A 16255-nucleotide genomic window follows, 5' to 3' on the forward strand; every position below is an offset into this window, starting at 1 on the left:
CAACATCCGGGGGGGCCCTCCCTGACGGGGGCTGTTTTCTCCCTCCACCGCCCAGCCCGTATCCGTACACAAGACATGCACTGCAACTCGAACCCGTTTTCCAGCTCTCAGTTCCTTTCCAGCGGCGCCTTCCAACAAGAACGGCCCACTCCCGTCCATCGTGTTGGTAAACCATCCAACCACCCCCCCAATCCGCGTGCCGGGCGTCTGGGTCCCTCATTTTATCTTCCCACGCCTCACGTCAGTCACAGGCATGGCACCCCGTTTCATCGGGTCCATCGGCTCCCGTCGCCTTCAGCCAAGGAGGGAGGGAGGGGGGTGGGTGGACATGCCGGGATCGTGACATCACACGAGGGAAGAGGCGCTCTGGAGTGGTGTGAAGCGGGCCGCCTGGCTTCTGAGCTGGAAAAAAAAGACATGATTGCTGGGCAAACGACAAGCCCGTCTCGTCGTCTGTTGCCTAGCCATATGCCTAGGTAGTCTAGTCTCTCTGGACACCTCAAGCCTCGATTTCTCGGGGAGAGGGGCAGCAGAGAAAGGGAGGAGGAAGGGGGAGGGGAGACCGGCTGCAGATGGATTATCGTCACCCAACCCGGCCATTCGGGTCCCCCCCCTTCCTTCCTCACCCCCCCCCTCTCAAACCTGCATTGCCTGTCGTGGTCCCTCTCCAATCGTGAGAGTCCCTATCCTGCTTGTTCAACCCAGCCAGCCGGTTCAGCCACGGTCTTAGTACGTGCCGCCTCCCTACATTTTGTCGTTGCTACGCTGTTCCAACACACACGCGCGCACCCGGTCGAATCCCACATGCCCGGCAGGAGTACGGATAGTAGTAGTGGTAGTAGCATTCCAGCCTCCACAGCCAGCCAGAGGCCCGAAACGGGCATCCCGCACCACCCTGGGCTGCGTGAATTGACTGGTGCTCCTGGTGGTGTAGCAGGCGGGCTGGTCTCCGCTCCCCCGCCCGGTTTGCCCCGGTGCGTCGAGATGTCTTCCGCCTTCCGCCGCCCAACGTTCTACCCCGTCACCCTTCCCCCCTCCTCGGCAAGCTCAAAGCGGGTAGTCTTGGTGGGTTCCCAATCCTCCCGCAACATGCAAGACGGGCACGATCGTGGCTGCCGACGCCCTGCCCGCCGGCGCCAGCGCCAACGCAGAACTAGTCCTGTCACGCTATTGGAAAAAGCGACCCAGCCGGGCGGGACACACATCGGGGCTTGTAGGATCATTTGACTAAGTGTGTGAAGGAGAGAGAGAGAGAGAGAGAGAGAGAGAGAGAGAGAGAGAGAGAGAGAGAGAGAGAGAGAGAGAGAGAGAGAATGGAGCGAGTGTGTGTTTGTGTATGTGCATATATCAGTGGAACATCCCACAGGCCATGGCTGACCCAGGCACCCGTATTCGCGTCCGCGCCTACTCCGTGGCACCGAAGGCGGCGCAGATACAAGATCCTGCGATCCCCCCTCCCACATCCGTACAGCACACACCGGCGAAACCAGGTCGGTTGGGGCTGGGATGCTTTGTTATCTTGTCTACCTGTCCGCTTGCGCATTTCCTGGCCTATCTCTCTCTCTCTCTCTCTCTCTCTCTCTTCCCCTCTCAAAACAAACACTTAATTTCGTCCAATCTCCGGGAATCAGTGCACAAACAAAAAAGAACCCCACAATGCCCAGGTCTTGGGTGGTGTGTAATGCCGACGACATTGGTACCAACGGAAAAGCACAGCCAACCAACACACCACCCGTTCGTTCCTCACAGACCAACAATGGTTACCGACAGTCTGGATCCGCTCCGGCCAAACCAGCCGATCCGATCCCTCCGCCATTATGTGATCCACATGGCGGAACTCAGACACTCGGGCGGGAAGAGGCTCTTTGCTGCAAACATTGCCGGCTGGAACCTCATCCCATCCCCAAGGCTGAGTCCACACAGCCCCTCCATCACAACAGCCTCTCATCTTGTCATCTCTTCACCACCAATAACGTTGGCACGTCCAGTACAACTGATGCCGGGTAGTAGGTTGCAATGCCTTTCATTGCTTTCCTTGTCCGATATCCGGCGCCGAATGTAACCAAGAAATACCATACATCGTTAAAGTAACCTCCGTCCTCCCAATGTCGCGGCACGGCCTGGAGCTGATGATAGAAGCATCCGGCCAGAGCATCCGACGGCAATGCTATCCTTCTCGTGGTATCGAAATGCCCAGCTACTAGACAATGCCCGTCTCTTGACGCCGATCTCGACCACTACTTTCCTGCGCCTACCCGAATTATGCTGGGGTCCGATCCTGTCATGAAAGGTAGAAAATAAGAAGAAAAAGAAAGAAAAAGAATGCCATTGTCGAGCAGGTTTGGACTTCACCGCCGATGGAGGACAAATTTTTGATCCGTAAACTATTCCCCCTAGTTGATGCCCATGCTTCAACAAGCCTCAGAATCGAAACCTTTTGCCTACTTGAAATTCAAAAAAAAAAAAAAAAAAAAAGAGAGAAAAAAATCTTAATCGAACCGCAATCGCTCTCCTGGCCAAGAATCGAAGATATGGTGGTACACAGTCAGGGCTGTCGCGCCGGGCAGGGAACCAACAGCTTCGGCCACAAAGCTTGCTTCTGCCGGCCCGGGTGCCGTTATGGCCCGACCTATTATCTTTCCCTGTAGTTGGGGATATCTGGCGTCGCATAACATTCAAGTTTATGCGCTTAGCTAATTAGCATTCCAGGAGTAATGGTTCATGCCATCAAAGGAGCCCCGGTGGGCGCTGCTGTACGACCCGGGGGCTGGCGGAGCAGGGCCGTGCTCATGTTTCGGCGTCGGTGCAGGGCCTGCGCTCGAGTAATGGTCGGGGAAACCGTATGGTCGCCCCTCGCTGCTGCTGTACGCAACCGTTGACGCAGGCTCGCCGGCTGTTGTTGTCCACGAACTCGAAGGCGGGTAGTAGTCTCGGGCGGGGCCAGAGTGCGACGAGGGTGCCTCGGTCTTGTAGGCTGGCGGCGCAATGTCGCTGGGGTTGTTGCCCACAGCGCCGTACGAGGAACCATATCGGTATTCAGGAGAGGCCTCGTGGTGTGACATGGGCCCGATCGATGGCTGGCTGGCATGCCTGGGGCTCTTGGTCGGCCGGGGGTTGTCAACGTATCTCGGCACGCTGAGGGCGTTGTCCGAGCTTGGTGCCATCGCGGTGGCCGACACCGACACTGGCGGCGGGCCAGTCGTGCTCTGCACGTAGGCGTACTGGGTCCTGATGGGAGGTTGTTCGTTTGCTGCCAACGACAGCTGCATCGATGGCATCGATGTTTGTAGCGGCATGTCTTGGGGCTCTGCGCCGAAGCTTGATCCGCCCGACAGCGGGAGTTTGTGGTATGGCTCTGCTCCCATTGTGGTGGCTGGGTAGCTTCCTGAGCCGGCCGGCGGTAGCTGAGATATGGAAACGGGGTTCGAGGAAGACCAGTTGGGATAAGAGCTGCTATGCGTCAGCACTTGTTTCCAAAAAGGCGGGGCGGAAACGCTGCCATGTCCATCGAGTGGCTGGCCTGGTTACAGAACGGGGGGAGGGGGACACTTACTTGGATCTCATGGCTCCCATCGGCGCACCTGGCATCTTCGGACCTCCTGCACTAAACGTGAAGGCAGAACGGGGCATCTGCATATCCAGTCCCCTTGCTTTGGCATCCTGCGGCTTGATTGCCAACGGCCCCGCCACAATGCCCAGTCCTGTCTCTACCAGCGCCTGGCCTCTTGAGCCGGCACTGGACCCCAGCAAAGGGATCTCCTTTCTGGCTTGGAAGTTGCGAGGGCTACGGCCACGCACCACGATAGGCGCAGTTGTCGCCTCGGTAAGCACGACCTTGCTACCGTTGGCCAAAGTTCCAACTACCTTGAGGTGGAGCACGAAGTGTTGCTGCAGCTCCTTCCGACGGCCGTTGTTCGCCGTTGCGCTGTGCCAAGTCAGTCAGGGTTCGCTGACGCCCAAGGGCGACCGAGTAGGTCCAGTACTCACATTCTAAACTGCAACCGGCGCCAACCGATGGGGTACACGGCGTAGTCTCCCTCAGTCTCGGAGCCGTCGTCTTGGAAAGGAATCAGGGGCAGCGATGCCGGCTCCTGGTCCGGGTTCTGGGTGAGCTCCGGGGAGTTGGGTGGGGGTGTCTTCCACGGGATGACGATGAGCCGGACGGGGTGTCCGTCGACCGACTCGATCGCGGAGATGGTTACTTCGGTGTTGCTTACGGGCGCCGTCTCTCCAGTCTCGGTGATGACGGAGAGCTGACCTCGCGGGGTGATCAACGAACCGCTGATCTGGAAGAGGTTTCGTCGGTAGCACGTCAACTCGGGTTGGAGAATGGAGCCGTCGGTGGAGTTGGAGGGCATCTCAGACAGGAAGAACATTCCGTGCAGCTGCGCGGAAAGCTCCAGCTGCTGCATCCGGCCATGTTGGTCGACGATGGTGTGCTTGTCTTGGACCCTCTTGAACGAGAGCAGCTTGTGGTCGTGGTTGACGGTCAGCTTGGAGCCATCGTCCCTCAGATCCTGGACAATCTCCTGGTACGGAGGCTGCTCGGTCTGCGAGTAGGGTCTCTTGAGGTTGGGGAAGCTGTGGTGGGAAGTCAAGCTGGGGTGCGAGTGTCTGTCGTAGGCGTCCGACTCGTCCTGAGGATAGCGACCATAGGGATAGGACCCGTGGTCTACGCTGGGGTGGGTGCTTCTCGGGCGTCCCGCGTGTGGTGAGCTGGACGAGTGGCCTCCGAGGCCGGAATCCAGGCTGTTGTTGAATCGAGACATTTGGACGGGACTCCCATAGTTGGACCAGAGGTTGGAATGCGCCGGCTCTTTCAGCTCTGCCATGACGGGGTAAGTTACCGTGGTTGACATTAGAGCATACCCTATCGGAGCGCTGCAGTCCTGTTCCAGAACCCAAGCGCGCCTCTCCTTCACAAAAACGAAAAAAAAAAAAAAAGATATGCGGTGGTTGGACCTTGCTAGGCGATCAACAAGGCGATTATATCTTGTGAGTCGTCCTGACGAGAGGGCAAGCAGAGCGTGAAAGGAATGTGTGAGTGCGATTTGCTAATGTCGGGAAAGCAATGGCGAAGAGTCGAGAGATGTAGAAGAGGCGGGAGTGAAGTTGAAGTTGATCGTGTTTAAGGTTACAGGGAAAGATGTATACTTGTATCTGATGGGGTGGGATGGAGAGCAAGAGGGACGGTAGATGTTGGAGGGGGGTGTCTGGTGAAAATCTTCGGCACTGTCCTGGGGTGGATACTCTCTGATGGAGCAGGGTCTAGGGGAGGCCGGCCAAGGTCAAGTCTGTGTCGAGTCGAGTCGGGTCGATGTGATGCCTCGACGGGATATTATTATTATTATTACACTGCAAAGGACTGTTGACTTGGGCCTTCTTCAGCGGCAGCGGCGAGAGCAAAGTCACCGGTACAACGTAACAACGGGTTCTGTGGACAAGGACGACCAGTGCATGCAACCATACTTGGAAGGAGAAGGGGGAGAAGAAGCGGGCGATCTGGTGAGCGGAAGAACAAGGCACGTAATGGAGCGACGATGATGGAGTACCTATGGATGCGCCCTGCAGAGAGGCGACCAGGTTTAGGGAAGTACCGTTTCTTAGAAGGCGGCGCTATGGGGAGGGGGGGGGGGGGGGGGGAGAGGGGGAGGGGGAGGGGGAGACGGACTGAGGAGGTAGTCGAAAGTCCAGGACGAGGGGCGGCGGCACTGAAACGGCTTGATAAGAACAAACGAGCATAGTAGAGGATGCCGGGTTCAGGGCGTTCAAGTCCCGCAGCGCAGCAGCAGTAGCAGCAGTAGTATTAGCAGCTCTCTGGGTTATGGGTTATGAAAAAGTATGTATGTATACATGACGGTCTACGGATAGTAATTGAGGGAAGATGGGAGAGCTCTAGCATGGAAACCACGCATCGAGGACGCCCATTCGCTCGTTCCATACGAGAGAACCAATCTACATGTACCTCGCGTGCGTATCCATCCATATTTGCACCCACACATAAAACTTGGGATAGGCAAGACGCATACCTATACTTGCGTACACTAGAGGTATCATGAACGTCCGCGGGTCGAGAAGCCCCGGTTGGACACACGCATACACCCACTCTCTGTCTGTCTGTCTGTCTGTTTGTCTCTCCCTCTTGCCCTAGTTCTCTGGTTCTACCACTGGCGCGCGGAGACTCTTATGCATAGTGTACACCCACACGCGCGCGCGCGCACACACGCACACACACACAGAGCGAGAGATACCCACACGCTTCAACGCGCCCCCGCTTCTGCCGGAGGCGTGAGAGACTCCCTTGCACAAACTGGCATCACTAGCAAAAGGCAATGGAAGAGAGTTGACGGCAAGCCCCCAGGGTTGGCACTACTGACCCTGGCGAGCAAGGTGGCATGTGCGGTAAGTAGCCCCGTTGAGACGGAGGGACGGAGAAGAACCTGGCATGGATCGTACGGAGGAGGCACGGGGGCAGAGGACCATCTCTCGAGGAGAAATCGCAGGCTGGGAAGGCCGCCATCACCCCTTGTCAACCAATGGAAGATCCATGGCAAAAAACAGGTCAGGGGTCAAGGAGGTGGTGGTGGGTGGGGGGGGGGGGGGGTAGCCCGAGGAGGAGAAGACTGTTAGCGTAGACAGAGAATCTTCCGACAGCTGTCCAAGGCCAGTGACCCGCAAAATCTCTACAAGACCGTTGGGCAGAGACGCCGATGAAAGGCAGGAAACGGGAAGGTGTGTGTGCTAAGAGGGGCGTGTGGAAGAGGAGGGGGAAGACAGTCGGTTCACGAGATTGCTAGAGACTAGGGGCCGAGTAGAGCTCGCTTGGGGCACACATCCAGTCGCAGCATCCCTGTCCGGGTATGGTGGAGTCGGTAGGCAATATTAAGAGCGTGTCAATATAGCAGACACAGACGCCTGACTGAGGAGAGAGAGAGAGAGGAGGTTTTTGCTGGCGAGCTGGTCAGACGTAGGCGATGTTTCTGGCGGCTTTTCTTTCTTTCCTCATTTTTTCTTTCTTCTTCTTCTTCTTCTTCTTCTTCTTCTTCTTCTTCTTCTTCTTCGCTCCTCCCCCCTCCTAGTGGTTGTTCGGCAGAGGGGGAGGTGTGATTTCAGAAAAGCAAGGCTGTCAACGGCGCAGTTCGTTCAAACATGTCTGTACAGGCCTCGTAACTCGGTTTTCCTTCTGTTCGGGCCCGGCCGCCAACTGCCATGACTCTCTGGTGGACAAGATGCGCGCGCCTTGAGCAGGCACATGCCAGGGTGAATCACTTGAGAGGGGTGTAGGTTTGGGGAGGTAGACCGAGGAAGCAGAGGCCAAAGGGATCTGGGGTCCAGCGAGAGGTGAGAGGAAGAGGAAGGTCATTGTGCGGGCCGAGCAAAAGATATGCCATGGATCATCGAATACGCATCACGACTCGTGATGCTGCCGCCTGTCCCATCACTCAGGACCTCACTGCGCATGATTAGGCTCATACGAAGATCAGTCATGGCTTACATACGTACAAGGACGCTAGCAAACCCATCTATGGACCAGGCGCAATCTCCTGGGTCCTCCTTTTCCCTCGTCGCGTCCGGCTCTTGCGCGAGGTACGGCGACAGAAACAGTGACGGTACAAGGTTGATGGATGAAGACAGCGGTGCTAGTCAATCGCCCGAGAAATAATTCAAGTAACGATCATGAGGAGACGCTAGGGAAGAGGGAGGCAGAGAAACATAAAACCGCACAATGCATTATGGAAAGCAATATTAACACAGAATGCAGAGCGAGAGAAATAGAAAGAGAGGTACAAATGCGGAGGCGTCCAGGCATGTTCGTGGGAGTAGTTCCTGAAAGGGGAAGCTAACAGTCTGTGCCCGCACCTGGGCCAGGGTTGGTGGGGCAGTTGATGGAACCCGGGTTGTGACGGAGGGGTACGTACTGTGGCCCCGCCGTCGAGGTGCCGTGTCCGGAATCCCACGAACCAGTCGCATTGCATTTTTGGCATCGTGCTGCCGCATTCCTGCCAATGTACCTGGCAATTGTGCGTGGGATACCTATCCGAGACGGCAATGATCGTTTTTTTTTTGTCCTTTTTCTTTTCTTTTTTCTTCCCCCTCCCCTGTCCCTCGCCTCTTTCACATATTCATCTCTCGAGCCTCTCGGGTGTTGAGATTGGCGGTGCTCGGGTACCTCGCTACCCTACTTCTAAACAAAAGAGGGAAGAAAGGGTTCCCCAGGAAACATGAGAAAAAGAGGTGGCCCGTCTCATCAAACAGAAAAATGGAGAGACACGCAATCCGGGCTACCGTGCCCCAGGATGCATAGTAAACAAATGTCAATATTTGACACACGGCACGAAGCGAGGCGAGGCGAAGCGATTTAGAGAAAGAAAAGAAAAAATAGCCTTGAACAGAAACGAACGGCAATCATCGTTTCGGTCGGTATGCTTTAAGAAGGAGGATAGCTGTCTCGAGGTACCGTAGGCAAACGCATCAGCAGTCTAAGGCAAGGTGAGGAGGTAGGCCGGCTTCCCATTCGCAGATGTACAGACGGTTGTGCAAGGTACCTGAGCGGCTTCCACGTACCGACAGGATGAGGGGACCGTTGTGCGATAGAGTACAGGGTTGATGGCGGCTGACCGCCTGCCTTCCTGGCCTTAAAGCCGCTTCGTCGAGAGACAAGGTACACGACTATAATGACATGATTTTAGGTACGCAGCATCTGGTGTGCCTTGAAGGTGGATCTCGACTTTGGCTTGGTGTACTCCGTACTTGAGCTTCTTCTTCCTACTTGGTCGGCGTCTTGGGAGGGGCGGGGGTCACGGCCGGGTGCATGCAGAGAGGTGCAGTAGCCGCAGAAGCTTCGAGCCACGGCTGCAGCGGCGACCGAATACGGCTGTCTGTCTGTTGAGAGAGCGTTGATGGCCTAGGTCTGGGCCGGAGCGGCGGCCACATGGGTCAAGTCAGGCGAGACGGCGCGCGGTTCATGGTGAGGGTGCTTTTGGAGGGGGTGGTCAGTCACCAGATGCACGCTCATGGTCACACAAATGCCGAGGGACAAACAGACAGACAGACCGATGTGACTGCCTGCAGGGTGATGCGGAAATGGAAGAATGGCTCGCGCCGTTTCCCGCGTGAGATGCGATCGGAGCGTGGTCCGGCCAAGTTGAAAGGGGGGGTGGAGGTTGGAGGAGCGGACGCGAGAGCGAGACTGCGTGCTTCGCGCTGACCTGATGCCTGAGGTCAGCAAAGGTCTAATGTACAGACAGTATTTTACTCCGTAGCTTAACGCATATTGACTAAGCACCATCGGGGAAGATGCCGGGTTCGTTGATTCTCGACGTTAAGCTGGTGACCGGGTCAGAGGGGATATTGAACCAGGGTAGCTAAGGCAATATCCGACGTTGATGCAATGCCTCTGTCAGACATTACTACGTACGGATATTGAAGCGTGGGTTATCAATGGTAATTGTCGATGTTAAGTCTCCTCTCTTTCCAAGGAAAACGCTCTTCGGAGGCGGGCCTTTGCGCCAGATAGCCCCAAACTGCCGCAGTCAACCAACAAGGAACAGACTTTTGGAGCGAGTTGGGTGGTGCAGCAGGCACTCGGAGAGGCGGGATGCAGGCCGACCCCGGCCGGCATTGTATAGAGCATCGAGAAAAGGCGCAAGTCAACAACAGTCGGGGAGGGCAAGACAAAAGCAAGTTCGTGATGGAGGAAGGTTACGGCCATGGTCATGGTCGCTGCTCAAACGTGCCCGTGCCCTGTGATATTGCAACGTCAAGGTTGAGAGAGCCGCGGGCGGTGCCGGAGCCGGATCTAGCCCAGCCGATGGGATGACGAACCAGAGTACCTAGGCGCCGGTGCACAGGCTATCCAAAGCTTCTCAACTGCGTAGTTTAGTATAGGAACGTGTGGAAGAAGTAGGAGCACCTGTGAAGGAAAAGGTCTCAGACAGACTGTCTTGCTGCCATGTCTCGCCCGCCTACCTTAGTGTACTTGGCTCTTGGGCGCAGAGGGTCGATAGAAGCAGGACGTTGAATGCTACCGACAAGTACCGATAACTGCACCTGCCAACTCTCCCCAGCCCCTCCTTCCTTCTCTTCTTGCCGGCGGAAGTCATTTCTGTCCTCCGTCATGTCCGGGTTCGTGCCTTGAGTCCCTAATAACGACTGCCAATGGATAATGACCTGACGTGATGTCGGGTGGTCAGGGTAAGGGACGGAGAATGCAGGAAAGCACCGCCCGACGAAAGGAGGTAGGTCGTGACGACTCTCCCAAGTTTCCCACATTACGGAGTAGAGCCCTGCTGATGGCAGTTGCTCCATCGTCAATGCCTCGTGCCAACCTCGTTCCCTCCCAGCCCCCCGGCACAAAGACCAGAACCACCGCCACAACTCCCCGTTCTCACCGACCAACCCCTTACCCAGGTCAGGGCCACCAGGCAGCGGGTCAGGCATTTGTCAAGTTCTCAATCGCACACTATCCAGCATGACACTGACTTCGTCAGCGCTTGGTGTCCCCCCTCCCCGTTCAGGGCCGCGTCCCCGTCATTCAGTGGACCTTCTGTCACTGGACGGATACAGTGCCTCCTATGTGTGGGTACGATATCAACCCGCATCGAGTAGAAAACTCAAAATGGACCGGACAGGGTTCGCCAGGCTAAAAGTGCCTCGAGGCGGCCGGGGGGCTGATTCAATCCCGTCGCGAACTTGGCCAATCAGCGTCATCTAGTCCCACACGGAACCGGCTCCACCTCCCAGTTCTTTCCTTCCTGAGGTGCTCTTGCAGCCCATCCAGAGTTGCGCTTGCCTCCCGCGTTCGGGCGTCTAGTACCTACGGATACTCCGTAGTAGTCTGCCCAGTCGGGTACGTATCTTCGTCTCTCGAGCTCGCACGGGGTCGGTCCTCCTGCCAACCCAGCTCAAACCCCACCTGCCTTTCCGTTCGAGTTCTCGCCTGCCGCGTTGAGATGATAGCTCATGCTCTTGCCTGTCTCTGCTTCTCCAAGTGCCCGCCGCCTGCAACGGACCGCGTCTTGGCCATGATTGCTCCTTCCTTCCTTTTTCGAGGTGAAGCTTTGTGTTTATGACATGGCAATATACGCCCGACCGTTGTCTATATTCGCCTAGAGCGTGAATAGCAGCTTCCATGATTGAGAAGTGATGGAATTATCCTTCTAGCCGTTCCCTTGCCAAGTCGAACTGCGGACTTAAAGACGTGTCCGGTTCGCATTTCGTGGGTGTCATAGTGGTTCAATCCACTCAACGCCTATCCACTTCCCATGACTTGTCCCTTTTTCTTTTTCTTTTTTTTCTCTTCCCGGTTGCCCCGACTTCTCGTTGAATGTTCTCAGTCCCATCCATCCACTTTTACCTGCAGGACATTCAGTTTCCCTCGACGCAGACCTGACCTGGGCAATCTGGCCTGCCTGCCTGCCTGCCTACCTACCTGCCTATTTGCTATAGACAAGTCGTGTTGACATCTGCGCAACTACGTACCTCCCTGCCATCGCAGCGCACTATCGACTGTCGACAGCAAGAACTGTGGATCACGGCTCCCCCTCCACCTCGCCGAGTGCACAGCAACGACTCGTCTCTTGTTCTCGATTAACCCCTGGAGCGCCGGGACCGTCAACATCATGATCAGGAAGGACCCTGGACCGACACGGACCCAGTCCGCTGTGATCCTCGCCCACTGCCACAAGCAAGTCACCTCATCGGGGGCACATCACCGTCACCTTCTCCACGTCCCCCACAGCGGTACTAGCTCTGCTGCTACGATACCGCAACGAGGTTAGCAGAGGGGGGTTCGAGGAGGAAATGAAGCCCACAACACACACCCGCCTGTGTTTCCCTCTCAGGCACGCCGTAACACCTGCTGCTCTTGTCTGTTTGGCCCATCTCAAAACAAAGTTTATCGTGACTCTCGCCAGCGCCGTTGCATTCTGTCGCCTCTTTATAGCGTAGCCGCTCCAGTCTTCCTACCCGACATGTACTTGCTTGCACCTTGCCATGCTCTCTGGCTTCTTCAGGCTCAATCGCCGTCTTCGTCGGAAGTCGGGAGGCACTGACCAAGTCAGTATCTCTCATCTTACATGGCGCACTTCCGGACTGCGATGCCTTGCCTCTCCTTGCATTGTGATCATCTCGTATGCCCCTTTCGTCGATTTGCCCGGCCATACACGAGCTCTGCTCTGCTCTGCTCTGCACCCACCCACCCCAGGCACCCATGTCGATGTCGTCGTCTCTTTTGCCTCCGTCTGTCTGCCAATCGCCTCCTATCCCAACTCGGGGACGACCCTGCGCTCGCGGACATGGACACCCACGGGACACGAACGAGATGGGATGGCCACTTCTTACTCTTGCGCGCGCGCACCTTCTCAATATTGACAGTGATTACGTGACAGCAGGCGTCGGTCAGTGTGGACAGCTCTCTGCGCCGACGACAAACCAGGCCGTTAAGCTAGGGACCTAGCTATGCAAGTGACGGCGCTAAGCGGCGTGCAGTCAACTACCTACCAAGGTACGATGTCCACTAGCACGCTGCGGGTACCACGTCAACTTCAGACCGGTTCACATCGCAATTGCAGACCACATCTTTTCCACACAACCACGAATATCTAATCCCACGCTTTCGATCCCGTACGTGGTGAAGGCGGCCAAGTCGTGCCTGTTCAGCCAAAAATCCTCTGCAGCGGACCTGTGCAACCGACCCAGCTAGGTAGGCACCTACCGAGAGGTGGAGGAACACGGGCAGGTTAAAACACCTCACAATCTCCGTTACCGAACGTGGTACCAGATACCAATGACGACGACGACGGCGGCGGCGGCGGCGACGACGTCCTCCATCTGCCAAGTACATGTACGGATCGCTCCATCGGATGCCGCTAATTAATTGTCGTACGAGTCCCCTCTCTTGGAAACCGCCTTGACTGGCAGTCCCTGGCTGCACGGCTACAAGGTCGATCACGGTTACGACTGTACCGCCACTGCGGGAGCGTCTAGAGATACACCACCGACCGACAGTTATGCTGCGAACGCTACCCTGGTCTGGGAGACCTACAGGTACATTCCCATGGCCAACTACCCGCCCGTCCTCCACCAGACCAAGAAAAATCTGTGGCTCCAGGAATCCGAGCCTCTTGTTTCCTCTGGTCCCAATATCGTCCCCTTCACTTTCCGAGGCTTCGCACGGATTCATCTTCACTTCGGGATCCGCAGGCTCTGTCCAGAGTTGGCACAGATACATGCGATTCTTGCGCTATTCTTAACATGCATCGTCCAGAGAGTGCCCCCCGTCCGAGTTGCAGACCTCGTCACAGACCAACGTTCGCGGTAGACGCATCCCTCGCTGGATGTAACCATCCGGGGGGGGGGGGGGAAGAGGGGCGTTCAAGGGGGTTCACGGCGAATTTCCTGTGAGATCGCGCGGGCACGGGACCCCGTCCTTACCTCTCATCGAGGCGGGTTGGGTTCATTGTGCAGATGGCTTGCCGCTTGGTCGTCCGACAAGCCCTTATCCTTGCCAGTCCACCTAGTGCTCCCCCTAACGGCCTTTGCGGGCCCTGTCACGCCTTGGCCTTCTTGCTGCCCGATGCACCTGTGATTGGCTGTCTGTAGGACTCGTCTACCTTCTGCCGGCCATCACCCAGAGTTCTCGTTATCCCTCTCGTGGTGGAGAAGGCCCTTCCAATGGAGGAGCACGGCACTCGAGCCCAGGCTGTTTCGACCTTCTCGATTAATGACTGCTTTGGTCATGGTCTGTGTCTCGGGATCGAAACAGTCGACAGGGCTGGACAGGGGCCGACTGGGCTGTGTAGACATGGAAAACACAAATATACATCAGATAACAGCAGGGCCATCAACCACCGGAATTCACGACTCGGTCAACACCGACCACTGGCCTTTCCCTTGCAGTTAAGGGGCATGCCGTTATGGTTTACGGCAGGCCCTGATCCTCTGCCCGGTCTCTGTTATTTTTACACAAGGGTTGGGGCGGGTTCTTGGAAACGACAGCCTCGCAGTTCTTGTTTGCGGACTGCCTGACCGAGATTATCCCCTTTTCCCACCCATGGCTATATCGACCTGGCTAAGGTCTATATCTGCCACTCGCTATATGCCTCTCCGACCAGGAACGGGCCCCCTATTCGGCCAAAGCACCTCGACACATTCATAAACCCAACGCTATGCTGCCGGTGCATCATCTATCCATTTAGCAAATCGCCTCTTCATTATTATGCTTGGGCTTTACACCTGGCACGGCGCATGGCACAATTCGATGCGCACGTTTGACAGCATCGGGCCATGGCTAGTTGAGAAGCTCGGGTGCTCAGGCCTTTGATGCCGGGGGACCGAAACATTTGTGGCAGCCCCGAGGCGTACGACGGTCGGCTCCAGACGGTCGGTCGGCACTCCTGGAATGGCGGATTTTGCGTTGCAACCAAACGCGCAAAGTGCGCAATGTCATCAATTCTCCGAATCGGGGTCGCTTCAATAGCATGGAGCCTGGGGACCTGGAGACAAGCTCCGACGAGACATCGGATTGCGATGGATCGACAGAGAGCAACCTGAGAGTGCCACAGGGGCGGCAACGAAATTGAGAGAGCCTTCAAGGGCAAGGCTCTCACTCGCGCGGCAGTCGGCTCTTGGTGGCACTGCTAGACGACATACACGCCATTCCCACCTGAACCCACCCAGACAAGCAAGAAACAAATCCAGGGGGCTCAGGGGATATGGGGACGGGGAGACACAGGAATGGCGCAAACCTCCCTGATTATACCAAGCATCCTGTCTGGACCTTGTCACAGTTGCAAACCGTCTTTACCGAAGAGGGCCGCTCCCTGCAATCTTCATCCACATCTCTCCGGTCATGAACAGATTAATCTGGCGTCAACTGGGGTCTAAGCTGCTTCGAGGCATGTTTCCGGCACAGCATGCTCCTTTGGGACGACAATCCTCGCCCTCGCGAGGAACCGGCTGCTCGATTAAGAAACGCATCCTTCCTTCTCCCATGTCCCGATTCTCACACCCTCCTTCGAGACCAGAGGCGGAGTGCCTCCAATCTCGCTGCATTGGTCAAGGCTTTTCGTTCCGAAGGGAACGTCCTTGGTGAAGCCCAACCAATCCTTTGAGTGGATGGGTCGAAGGCGGGCAAAAGCCGTCCGTCAGTGTTGAGTCAGCATGGCTGGACACCACAGCCACGGCGGCCCTAGCGCGGATCGGCCCCCCCCCCCCCCCCCCCCCGGCAAATGCCGCCGGCCCCTTACGCCGTACACTAGCTCTCGGTGACAGCGCCGTTGACTCGCAGGCGCACTGACGGCCACACGGGTGGGCTTGTCGGCAGAGTTTAGCTCATCGTCAATCTTCCGTTGGGTTATGTTATGCCTCTCCCAAGGAAGGGCTTGCTGATACCTAGATCAATCAGCCGTATCCGAGCATTGACTAAACTAGCTTATGTCTGGAAGAGTGCGGCATGGCAGGCCCTGCGTTTAGTTCGCACCCAGCACAGTGTTCGCATCTCGCGCCACCAATGAAAGCAGACTTTGCCGGAACGACGATGCAAAGGAGCAGCGGCAGAGTTTACCTACGCTATCCCGGCCCAGCAGCCTGACTGGTGCGACGCCATCGAGCCGAGGCGACAAGGGCGAGCATCTGAATCAGAAGATGGGGTTGACCTTGTGGCTCGCGAGCCGGCCACTGCCATGACGAGCCAACAGGGTGTGGGGTCTATGCGCAGTGCCGAACTTGACCGGTTGACTGCTACGCTTTTTTGCTGTTGCCGCGTCGATTAGCCTTCCAAACCGGCCTCACGTTCCGAAAGTAGCCCGGGTTGTTGACAAGCGACACATGACGGGGCCTAGAGGAGCATATAGCTGATTTCACTCTTGCTCCCTCTCTCCGGGCCGCTCGCGCATGGCTTCCCGTGCGGACTTTAATTGAGGTCCATTAACATGTCAGGTACAGGATACCACCTAGAGGCTCATCATCACCGTGCGCCGCAATGGGTGTTACCCTCACGAGGGGAAGATGACGGGTTGCTATGTTGGCATCGGGGAATAATGTCCTCCGTTGCTGCAGTATCATCCGAGATTGCCTACATGAACACTCCAGGACGAAAGGCGCAACAGGGAAATCTCGGCCGAAGGCGGTTGCAATACCTGCGCTTCTCGACTTAGAACATCATTGTCCATATGTGGCGGTGCGGTCCTTTTCATTCCTTTGGGAAAATCCAGTAACAGTTTAGCATTTTTGTTTCGTTCGTTTCTGTGCTTAA

The 16255-nt window shown here is 56.5% G+C and overlaps 1 protein-coding gene across 1 annotated transcript; it reads right to left on the bottom strand.

Moving 5' to 3' along the window:
• Positions 1-2693: 2693 nt before the first annotated feature.
• GLRG_03163 (NDT80/PhoG like DNA-binding family protein) lies at positions 2694-4832 on the bottom strand (the record flags this gene model as incomplete). Its single annotated transcript, XM_008093848.1, has 3 exons — positions 2694-3450; positions 3554-3925; positions 3988-4832. The coding sequence occupies 3 exons, from the start codon at positions 4830-4832 to the stop codon at positions 2694-2696; spliced, it is 1974 nt and encodes a 657-aa protein (XP_008092039.1).
• Positions 4833-16255: the final 11423 nt, after the last annotated feature.

Source organism: Colletotrichum graminicola, assembly GCF_000149035.1.
Source record: "Colletotrichum graminicola M1.001 genomic scaffold supercont1.9, whole genome shotgun sequence".
Taxonomy (NCBI): domain Eukaryota; kingdom Fungi; phylum Ascomycota; class Sordariomycetes; order Glomerellales; family Glomerellaceae; genus Colletotrichum; species Colletotrichum graminicola.